General features: G+C 41.3%; 1 protein-coding gene across 2 annotated transcripts in view; it reads right to left on the bottom strand.

The window, feature by feature from the left end:
* Positions 1–7,115: 7,115 nt before the first annotated feature.
* The window catches only part of LOC135036325 (oocyte zinc finger protein XlCOF6-like), a 30,144-nt gene continuing 24,951 nt past the window's right edge, over positions 7,116–12,308 (bottom strand). The window contains exon 5 of one of the 2 annotated variants that reach the window (XM_063954426.1): positions 7,116–10,840. In XM_063954426.1, coding sequence (XP_063810496.1) covers positions 9,258–10,840 — 1,583 coding nt within the window. In that variant the 3' untranslated portion in view covers positions 7,116–9,257. The remainder of the gene's footprint in view (positions 10,841–12,308) is intronic. The other variant, XM_063954427.1, reaches the window with a different exon arrangement.

The following is a 12,308-nucleotide window of genomic DNA, read 5'->3' as shown; positions in this document are numbered from 1 at the left end:
GTTGCCCTGACAACCTAATTACAGCCGCAGCACCACGTAGAAGCGAAGGACAGCCACAACGGCTCAGCTGTCCAATGGAGAGTAAACATGCAGCCTACGGCTCAGTCATTTACTGGGCATGCAGGCTGCAGAGCAAAGAAGCGTGGAAAGTGGAGCCAGCGGAGGGTGCATGAGTGGAGGGACGAGCTCTCACTCTCCTGTCACTTACGGATGTCAATCCCTTGTGTCACTTGTAGCCTGCCAGCAGCAGAGACAAAAGTAAGCTGGCTGTATTTTTTTTTTCTTAGTTTTTTTTTATAATGCTATTTATTAAATTGGAATATTTGGCTCTATATCGTGTTGGCTTGGTGTGTATACGTAATGTGTAATGTGTATACGTAATGTGTATACGTGTTTTGTGTGTACTATATATATATATATATATATATATATATACACACACACACACACACACACACATATATATATATATATATATATATATATATAGCGAAACAGACGGGCGGCACTCAGAGCATGTAATCAGGTGAAAGCGTGCAGTGAATTTATTATCATAAAGACATCAACGTTTCGGGGTCGCAGCCCCGTCGTCAGGATTAGTGTACATAAGCAAATAAAGTGTTTAAATACCTTAACTTCAGGAGGCACTCCTCCCACTCGTGGAGTCCACGCCGCCCGGATCCCGGTCGAGACGTCCCTCACTTCCGGAAGTGACGTAATGCCGGTCCGTCCAGCTGACGTGTTGCCAGTGAGGGGGAGATCGCCATGGTAACTGAGCACACAAATGAGAAAACAGCGTGAACTGAATTTACATAAGTAAAAAAAGTCAAAAAAAATAAAAAAAGTGATTACTTATACATTGCTTTTGATAGTACTAATAATCGTGTAGTGTGTAGGTAAAAAATCATAAAAATACAAACAGCGTGTTACAAAACAGTGATCACAAACAAATATATACACATAGCAATGTATCGTGTGTAAAAATGAATAAATAAAGCATATCAGTAGATCTGTGACATTACTATAAGAACATGTTGAAAAGTTAATCTATAAAAATTCGTTAAAAAATAAGAGAGCACATATAAACTCTCTTCGTAATTAACCATGGTGCTATAATCATACAAACTTGTTGTCTGGAACTTGTGAATCAATCTGATCCATAGAGATGCTTATCAACAGTAAAAAATGTGAACAATGCGACTAAACAGAAACCTACTGTCTAGTGGAAATACATAAATAAAACAGAGTGTAAAAAAAAAAAAAAAAAAAAAAACCTCTGTGTTAATTAATCTACAGGAAACATCTCAAGTTCATATATTCATTTAAACCTTTCGGATAGATGGTGTTTAATCTGTGTATCCATCTGGATTCTAGTTGCAGTAGTTTCTTAGAACGATCACCTCCTCGTAGTGATTGGGGTACATGATCTATTATTTTGTACCTCAGCGTAGCCATGCCATGTTTGGCTTGGGCAAAGTGCCTGGCTACAGGTTGTTCACTGTCGCCTGTTTTAATGGCCTCCCGGATTGCATACCTATGTTGCGCCATACGTGTTTTAAACGTGCAATCCGTTTTGCCCACGTATGCTAGTCCACATGGGCAAATAATAAGGTATATGACAAATTTAGACTCGCAGGTAAGTGGATATTGTATGGTGAATGTCTTACCTGTATGTGGATGTCTAAATTTGTCACCCGGAGTAAGATAGCTGCAGGTTGTGCAGCCACTACAACGGAAACAACCCGATTTCCTACTGAGAAAGTGTCGTTTGTGCGTTTCAAAGTTAGATATGTCGGTTTTGACCACATAATCCCTAATACTTTTGTTTCTGGTATGACTGACAAGGAGTTTAGAGTCAAAGACTTCACCAAGATCCTTGTCCGATGCCACTATAGGCCACAGTTGTTTCATTTTTTTAGTGAGATGTGTACTACTGGTGTTATACTGTGTGACCCATGGAAATCTCCCAGACAGCGTTTTTTTCTCTTTAGGGACTAACAGTTGTTCCCGTGTGTATTCAAGAGCTTGTGTCCTGGCCCGTTGCAGCTCATTGAGTGGATAACCTCGCTCTTGAAATTTTTTTAACATCATATCAAGATCAAGATCTCTTTTTTCTGGTGTGTTATCAATGCGACACACCCTAAGAAACTGGGAAAAAGGTAAGCTACCTGTAGTTGATCTAGGGTGAAAACTATCGTGTTTGAGAAGGTTGTTTCTGTCTGTGGGTTTAACATAGAGTGACGTATTGATTCTGCCATTCTGTAGGGTAATCTGTACATCCAAAAAAGTAATTGTGTTTGGATGGGAGACAATGGTAAATTTAACCGGACTTGATGTCAAATTGTGTGTCCGTATCAATGTGTGTAATTGTTCCAATGGCCCTGTCCAGAAAATTAACACGTCATCAATGTACCTAGTGTATAACTTAAGATGACAATTGATGTATTGGTCTTGTAGAAATAAATCTTTTTCTACTTCCCACATGTAAATATTTGCAAAGGCTGGGGCTACCGCTGACCCCATCGCACAACCTGTGCGCTGGATGTAATATTTTTTATCGTGTAAGAAGTAGTTATGTGTCAGAGTGTACCTGAGAAGTTGTAAGAAAAACTCAGTCTCTGGGCCTTTATACAGAGGATTATTGGTAATTAGGCGTCGTACCGCTAGTAATCCTGCTTCATGCGGTATGCATGTATATAGACTCGTGACGTCAATTGATGCTAGTATCGTATCTGGGGGAAGTGTATCAATCATCTGTAACATCCTTAGTAACGAGGATGTATCTTTTAAGTGAGTACTGGTTTGTTGGATGCAGGGTTGTAGAAAGGTATCACAGTAAACAGCCAACGGTTCACACAATGATCCCCTTGCCGAGATAATCGGCCGGCCGGGGGGCTTAATGGGGTCCTTGTGTATCTTTGGAATGCAATAGAAAATAGGTACAATGGGATTTTCTCTACTTAAGGCTTTAGATGTAGATGTAGAGATAATCCCCACAGAAACAGCTTCAGATAAAATGGTGTCTAATTCACGTTTAAAAATCTTAGTAGGATCATTCTGTAGACTTCCATATGTGTTAAGATCAGACAATAAACGTGTGCATTCAGTTTTATATACATCAGTATCAAGAACCACAATACCACCCCCTTTATCCGCACCCCTGATTATAATGTCCTGCCTTTTACTTAGTCCCTTCAGGGCAGTAAACTCGTCCTTGGACATATTAGGGTGTGGACAGAAATGGGGTTCTTCATCCAAATGTTCCATCATCCTGCTAAAAGTCCTGATGGAAGGATTAAGTGAGGTAGGTTCAAATGTAGATTTATTGAGTTTACTCACCTGAGAGGGGATTTTCCCTCTTATTTTTTTTGACTTTTTTTACTTATGTAAATTCAGTTCACGCTGTTTTCTCATTTGTGTGCTCAGTTACCATGGCGATCTCCCCCTCACTGGCAACACGTCAGCTGGACGGACCGGCATTACGTCACTTCCGGAAGTGAGGGACGTCTCGACCGGGATCCGGGCGGCGTGGACTCCACGAGTGGGAGGAGTGCCTCCTGAAGTTAAGGTATTTAAACACTTTATTTGCTTATGTACACTAATCCTGACGACGGGGCTGCGACCCCGAAACGTTGATGTCTTTATGATAATAAATTCACTGCACGCTTTCACCTGATTACATGCTCTGAGTGCCGCCCGTCTGTTTCGCTGTATTGTCGGGTCGTCACCCGAGGGAGGGCACCGTGAGCCAAGGAAGCCTTATCAAGGAGCTGTGAGTGCCGGGTCACATTGTCTGTTTACATTACAAATTGGTTCCTGGCAGGGGTTAACCATTTGTCGACCAGGGCACCACGTACATCCTATATTTCATTTGCTCAGGAGGACTCTTTTCACCCGCAACACACGCACAGGTTGCGGATTTGCACTTTATTCTATTTTGCACAGCACTCAGCACTTTATCTGGACATTCTATTAGTGTAACATGGCTGCACTGGATGAGCAAGTAGCTGATGGTGCTACACACTTTTTGCAATGTGACAACTCTGATACACTCAGTTTCTCTGAGGCTGAAGCAGAGAATATTCTTTTTAAAACCTCGGCTTTTGAAACGGAGGCAGGAACCTCAAGTGATGATCTATATAGAGATTTACTTAAATTACGCAAACGAGAAATCGATTATCTCTATCATGGCATGACGCTGTCAGACTACTTCAGGGCTAAGCAAATCCCACGAGGATTTCGCATCCATAATATGCCCACAATTGGGAGATATGATGTGACATTTTGCAGAAAATGGATCTCTGTGTTGAATAAATGCTCCATGGATCTACTACTCCTTGTGATTGAAGAAGCTACACGGGAGATGAATATCACCAAACAAAAAATTGGAGCATTCAACACAGAGCATGCCATACCACTCTCCCCACCGCCAGACTGGATGATAAAACTGGAAGGAGAAGTTGAACAATATAAGATCAATCTGATCAAGTTTAAAAAACAGAAACTGATCAAAGTGCAACAAGATTATGCTCAACATAGAGTATACTCATGGCTCTATAACAGCAACACCAGATTTACTCCAGCAAGACAGCAATATGCCAGACGCCGTGAACTACGCCAACCATATTCCAGTACATCAGCCAGCGAAATTGATGAGACCCCCACAAATACACAACAGACAGGAGAGGCCCCTTTAGGGGTTCGTACCAGGGCCATCATCGCAGGCAGAGGAGCACGTTCACGAGGAGAGGGGGACAAACGAGGAGGAAGAAGAGGACCCAAGAACAACTCAAAGCCACCGAGGAGGGGACGCAATTGATATTCAATTTATCCACAAAATTGCTAACTCCTGTGGAAACTAAGGTGTTAAGCAAAGGACTTGGATTTGTCCCCACCAAGTCCATTGATCCTTTTCAATGGAAAATAGAGACTTATAAACTATCCAGATCCCTCAAACTAAAGGAATTTTTTCACAAACAACCACCGGGATATAACAACACGGCTTCCTGGGAAATCCCCTCTCAGGTGAGTAAACTCAATAAATCTACATTTGAACCTACCTCACTTAATCCTTCCATCAGGACTTTTAGCAGGATGATGGAACATTTGGATGAAGAACCCCATTTCTGTCCACACCCTAATATGTCCAAGGACGAGTTTACTGCCCTGAAGGGACTAAGTAAAAGGCAGGACATTATAATCAGGGGTGCGGATAAAGGGGGTGGTATTGTGGTTCTTGATACTGATGTATATAAAACTGAATGCACACGTTTATTGTCTGATCTTAACACATATGGAAGTCTACAGAATGATCCTACTAAGATTTTTAAACGTGAATTAGACACCATTTTATCTGAAGCTGTTTCTGTGGGGATTATCTCTACATCTACATCTAAAGCCTTAAGTAGAGAAAATCCCATTGTACCTATTTTCTATTGCATTCCAAAGATACACAAGGACCCCATTAAGCCCCCCGGCCGGCCGATTATCTCGGCAAGGGGATCATTGTGTGAACCGTTGGCTGTTTACTGTGATACCTTTCTACAACCCTGCATCCAACAAACCAGTACTCACTTAAAAGATACATCCTCGTTACTAAGGATGTTACAGATGATTGATACACTTCCCCCAGATACGATACTAGCATCAATTGACGTCACGAGTCTATATACATGCATACCGCATGAAGCAGGATTACTAGCGGTACGACGCCTAATTACCAATAATCCTCTGTATAAAGGCCCAGAGACTGAGTTTTTCTTACAACTTCTCAGGTACACTCTGACACATAACTACTTCTTACATGATAAAAAATATTACATCCAGCGCACAGGTTGTGCGATGGGGTCAGCGGTAGCCCCAGCCTTTGCAAATATTTACATGTGGGAAGTAGAAAAAGATTTATTTCTACAAGACCAATACATCAATTGTCATCTTAAGTTATACACTAGGTACATTGATGACGTGTTAATTTTCTGGACAGGGCCATTGGAACAATTACACACATTGATACGGACACACAATTTGACATCAAGTCCGGTTAAATTTACCATTGTCTCCCATCCAAACACAATTACTTTTTTGGATGTACAGATTACCCTACAGAATGGCAGAATCAATACGTCACTCTATGTTAAACCCACAGACAGAAACAACCTTCTCAAACACGATAGTTTTCACCCTAGATCAACTACAGGTAGCTTACCTTTTTCCCAGTTTCTTAGGGTGTGTCGCATTGATAACACACCAGAAAAAAGAGATCTTGATCTTGATATGATGTTAAAAAAATTTCAAGAGCGAGGTTATCCACTCAATGAGCTGCAACGGGCCAGGACACAAGCTCTTGAATACACACGGGAACAACTGTTAGTCCCTAAAGAGAAAAAAACGCTGTCTGGGAGATTTCCATGGGTCACACAGTATAACACCAGTAGTACACATCTCACTAAAAAAATGAAACAACTGTGGCCTATAGTGGCATCGGACAAGGATCTTGGTGAAGTCTTTGACTCTAAACTCCTTGTCAGTCATACCAGAAACAAAAGTATTAGGGATTATGTGGTCAAAACCGACATATCTAACTTTGAAACGCACAAACGACACTTTCTCAGTAGGAAATCGGGTTGTTTCCGTTGTAGTGGCTGCACAACCTGCAGCTATCTTACTCCGGGTGACAAATTTAGACATCCACATACAGGTAAGACATTCACCATACAATATCCACTTACCTGCGAGTCTAAATTTGTCATATACCTTATTATTTGCCCATGTGGACTAGCATACGTGGGCAAAACGGATTGCACGTTTAAAACACGTATGGCGCAACATAGGTATGCAATCCGGGAGGCCATTAAAACAGGCGACAGTGAACAACCTGTAGCCAGGCACTTTGCCCAAGCCAAACATGGCATGGCTACGCTGAGGTACAAAATAATAGATCATGTACCCCAATCACTACGAGGAGGTGATCGTTCTAAGAAACTACTGCAACTAGAATCCAGATGGATACACAGATTAAACACCATCTATCCGAAAGGTTTAAATGAATATATGAACTTGAGATGTTTCCTGTAGATTAATTAACACAGAGTTTTTTTTTTTTTTTTACACTCTGTTTTATTTATGTATTTCCACTAGACAGTAGGTTTCTGTTTAGTCGCATTGTTCACATTTTTTACTGTTGATAAGCATCTCTATGGATCAGATTGATTCACAAGTTCCAGACAACAAGTTTGTATGATTATAGCACCATGGTTAATTACGAAGAGAGTTTATATGTGCTCTCTTATTTTTTAACGAATTTTTATAGATTAACTTTTCAACATGTTCTTATAGTAATGTCACAGATCTACTGATATGCTTTATTTATTCATTTTTACACACGATACATTGCTATGTGTATATATTTGTTTGTGATCACTGTTTTGTAACACGCTGTTTGTATTTTTATGATTTTTTACCTACACACTACACGATTATTAGTACTATCAAAAGCAATGTATAAGTAATCACTTTTTTTATTTTTTTTGACTTTTTTTACTTATGTAAATTCAGTTCACGCTGTTTTCTCATTTGTGTGCTCAGTTACCATGGCGATCTCCCCCTCACTGGCAACACGTCAGCTGGACGGACCGGCATTACGTCACTTCCGGAAGTGAGGGACGTCTCGACCGGGATCCGGGCGGCGTGGACTCCACGAGTGGGAGGAGTGCCTCCTGAAGTTAAGGTATTTAAACACTTTATTTGCTTATGTACACTAATCCTGACGACGGGGCTGCGACCCCGAAACGTTGATGTCTTTATGATAATAAATTCACTGCACGCTTTCACCTGATTACATGCTCTGAGTGCCGCCCGTCTGTTTCGCTGTATTGTCGGGTCGTCACCCGAGGGAGGGCACCGTGAGCCAAGGAAGCCTTATCAAGGAGCTGTGAGTGCCGGGTCACATTGTCTGTTTATATATATATATATATATATATATATATATATATAATATGTGTGTGTATATATATATATATATGTGTGTGTGTGAGTATTTGTAAACATATACTGTATATATATATATATATATATATATATAATATGTGTGTGTTTATATATATATATATATATATATATATACATACATACATACATACATACACTGGACACGGGCAGCACAACCGTTGATTAGAAGTAAAGTCCCCTCCAGAGGGCACCGGGATCCCAATAATAGACCTCCTTCAGGGAACCATTAGTACCCGGGGGCGCTGTCTGCTGTAATGTGTAAAAAGGGGGACAATGTCTGCCGTAATGTGTAAAAACGGGGGCGCTGTCTGCTGTAATGTGTAAAAAGGGGACGATGTCTGCCATAATGTGTAAAAAGGGGACGATGTCTGCCGTAATGTGTAAAACGGGGGATCTGTCTGCTGTAATGTGTAAAAAGGGGGACGATGTCTGCCGTAATGTGTAAAAAGGGGACGCAGTCTGCCGTAATGTGTAAAAAGGGGGACAATGTCTGCCGTAATGTGTAAAAACGGGGGCGCTGTCTGCTGTAATGTGTAAAAAGAGGACGATGTCTGCCGTAATGTGTAAAAATGGGGGCGCTGTCTGCTGTAATGTGTAAAAAGGGGGACGATGTCTGCTGTAATGTGTAAAAAGGGGACTCTTTTTGAGTATTTTGTGTGTGGCCCTCGAATATTCGCTGGAAGTGTTAAGCGGCCCCCCAGCTGAAATAATTGCCCACCCCTGCTGTAGGTAGATTTTCTGAGGGAATAAAGTGCTGGAGTCTGGCTATGTTCCTCAAATGAGGATCTAATTGTGGCAGATACCGATATCTAAGTGTCACTCCACCACCTAGGACACCAAGATTCCGCACATGATCAGCATTTTGTAACTCTGAACCCCCAAGCGTAAGCCTGGTTGGTAGCAAAGCTGAACTGTAGCCCTGCCCTTTGTTGGTGAGCTTAAAGACCTGTTTCACCAGGACTGAATCACAGCCAACTGGCATCACCCACACCTGGAGCTCAGCTAGACAACCATTTAGGATTGGTACTGGGTTCTCAGTACCTAGAGCAAAGACAGGTCATCTGCATAGCAGTGGTAGATGATGGCATGACATCTGATTATTTCACCCAGTGGTAACATGTATATTGCAAAAAGCATAGGAGATAGGATAAGAACCATGAAGAACAACGCATGGCAATGATAAGTATACTCCAGAAGATTAAAATGGTTCCTCACCTGAGTGATGTCTAATGTGTGCAACAAGAGCGGAATTATTTCTCAGAGTATAGAAATGGTTTCTCACCTGTGTGACTTTGCTGATGTCTAAGAAGATTTGATTCTTGTGTAAAACATTTCCCGCACTCAGCGCAAGAAAATGGCTTCTCACCTGTGTGACTTCTGTTATGTCTAACAAGATATGATTTAAGTGCAAAACATTTACCACACTCAGAACATGGAAATGGCTTCTCACCTGTGTGACTTCTCTGATGTATAACAAGATCTGATTTACATGCAAAACATTTCCCACACTCAGAACATGGAAAAGGTTTCTCACCTGTGTGACTGCGCAGATGTCTAACAAGTTGTGATTTACTTACACAACATTTCCCACACTCAGAACATGGAAATGGCTTCTCACCTGTGTGACTTCTCTGATGTATAACAAGTTTGGATTTCCAGGTAAAACTTTTCCCGCACTCAGAGCAAGAAAATGGCTTCTCACCTGTGTGACTTCTATGATGTTTAACAAGATATGATTTAAGTGCAAAACATTTCCCACACTCAGAACATGGAAATGGCTTCTCACCTGTGTGACTTCTCTGATGTATAACAAGATGTGATTTCTGTGTAAAACATTTCCCACACTCAGAGCAAGAAAATGGCTTCTCACCTGTGTGACTTCTCTGATGTTTAACAAGAACTGATTTGTGTGCAAAACATTTCCCGCACTCAGAACATGGAAATGCCTTCTCACCTGTGTGACTTTGCTGATGGGTAGCAAGTTGCGATTTGTGTGCAAAACATTTCCCACACTCAGAACATGGAAATGGTTTCTCACCTGTGTGACTTCTGTTATGTATAACAAGATGTGATTTAGTTAAATAAGATTTCCCACACTCAGAGCAAGAAAATGGCTTCTCACCTGTGTGACTTCTCTGATGTATAACAAGATGTGATTTCTGTGTAAAACATTTCCCACACTCAGAGCAAGAAAATGGCTTCTCACCTGTGTGACTTCTCTGATGTTTAACAAGAACTGATTTGTGTGCAAAACATTTCCCGCACTCAGAACATGGAAATGCCTTCTCACCTGTGTGACTTTGCTGATGGGTAGCAAGTTGCGATTTGTGTGCAAAACATTTCCCACACTCAGAACATGGAAATGGTTTCTCACCTGTGTGACTTCTGTTATGTATAACAAGATGTGATTTAGTTAAATAAGATTTCCCACACTCAGAGCAAGAAAATGGCTTCTCACCTGTGTGACTTCTCTGATGTATAACAAGTTGTGATTTGTATGTAAAACATTTCCCACACTCAGAACATATCAGTGGCCTCTCACCTGCCTTACCTGTGTATGGGTTATTAGGCTTTGTGTTCTTCGTAAAACATTTGGCATCTACAGAACACTGAAACACTGTATCTACTGTCAGAGCTGTAACAGATGCACCAATATCAGAGTGATCAGGAGAACATTTCCCAGGATCAGAGGGATCAGCTGATAGAGCTGGATGTATAATTGGGGTAATGGGGTTATCTCCTGGAGAACCCGGTCTACTGTCATCTTTTATGTCACAATCCGGGGATAACATTAGATGTCCTTCTGAGATATTCCTGCTTGTGTGTCCATCTGCTGGAAATAAAATACATTATGGAAATGTGACATTTTCTGTAACAATATTTATCTTGTAAACAATAGGAGAAGACGACTCTCTGGGACACTTAATTGTAAATGTGTGTATAATAAAACATAACTTTTAATGAAGGCTTTATAATATTGTGTCTCAGACAATCATTGTGTCCACCCTCCTGAGAACACTCACAATAACAAATGTAATATTATAATAAGACTTAGATATCTCTCTCTCTTGTACTGGTAACTAACCATGAAGTATAAATGGAGATGTAGTCACTCGGCAAGTCCTATGTCAGCACCGATGTAAAACAATGGATGGGAAACATATCGTATGAATTGGAGATTCTAGATGAACAATAACCTCAGGCGTATGAGCTGATGGATCAGAGAAATGTCTCCTAACGTTACTCCTGGAAGCATTGGTAAGGTAGTATTCCTTTACGTGTGTGCTCATACGCTGGTAAGCCTGTACAAGTGTTACTCTCCCTTATATAAAGGTATATTCCTACAGCAGAGTAGGTGTGGTACAAGGTACTTTACATGCAATACACCATATGATACCCTGTAATCATCATCATCTGCTAGGTTATAATCCACTTTCTCTTAAGTCCTAGAGGACACTTGAGTCCATTTAGTACCATAGGGTATAGACGGGTCCTTTGGGAGCCACTGGCACTTTAAAAGTTTAATAGTGTGGGCTGGCCCCTCCCTCTATGCCCCTCCTACCAGACTCAGTTTAGAAAATGTGCCCGGAGGAGCCGGTCACAGCTAGGGGAGCTCCTAGGAGTTTTCTTAGCTTTTTATTTTCTAGAGATAGGTTACAGGAAGGCTGCTGGCAACAGCCTCCCTGCTTCGTGGGACCAACTTCCTGAAGAGTAGTGATGTGTACTGGAAATTTTTCGGGTTTTGTGTTTTGGTTTCGGTTCCGCGGGCGTGTTTTGGATTCGAACGCGTTTTGGCAAAACCTCACCGAAAATATTTTGTCGGATTCAGGTGTGCTTTGGATTCGGGTGTTTTTAAAAAAAAAAAAACTCTAAAAAACAGCTTAAATCATAGAATCTGGGGGTCATTTTGATCCCATAGTATTATTAACCTCAATAACCATAATTTCCACTAATTTCCAGTCTATTCTGAACACCTCACAATATTATTTTTAGTCCTAAAATTTGCACCAAGGTCACTGGATGACTAAACTAAGCGACCCAAGTGGCCGACACAAACACCTGGCCCATCTAGGAGTGGCACTGCAGTGTCAGCCAGGATGGCTGATTTAAAAAATAGTCCCCAAACAGCACATGATGCAAAGAAAAAAAGAGGTGCACCAAGGTCGCTGGATGGCTAAGCTAAGCGACCCAAGTGGCCAACACAAACACCTGGCCCACCTAGGAGTGGCACTGCAGTTTTCTAGCGAGAGGATGAGTGCTTCCATCCTCATGTGAATCTGAACCACTAGCCATAAACATAG

This window comes from Pseudophryne corroboree, unplaced genomic scaffold, assembly GCF_028390025.1.
Source record: "Pseudophryne corroboree isolate aPseCor3 unplaced genomic scaffold, aPseCor3.hap2 scaffold_641, whole genome shotgun sequence".
Lineage (NCBI taxonomy): Eukaryota > Metazoa > Chordata > Amphibia > Anura > Myobatrachidae > Pseudophryne > Pseudophryne corroboree.
The sequence above is the reverse complement of the archived record's forward strand: the minus strand, read 5'-3'. Positions and strand labels throughout refer to the sequence as shown.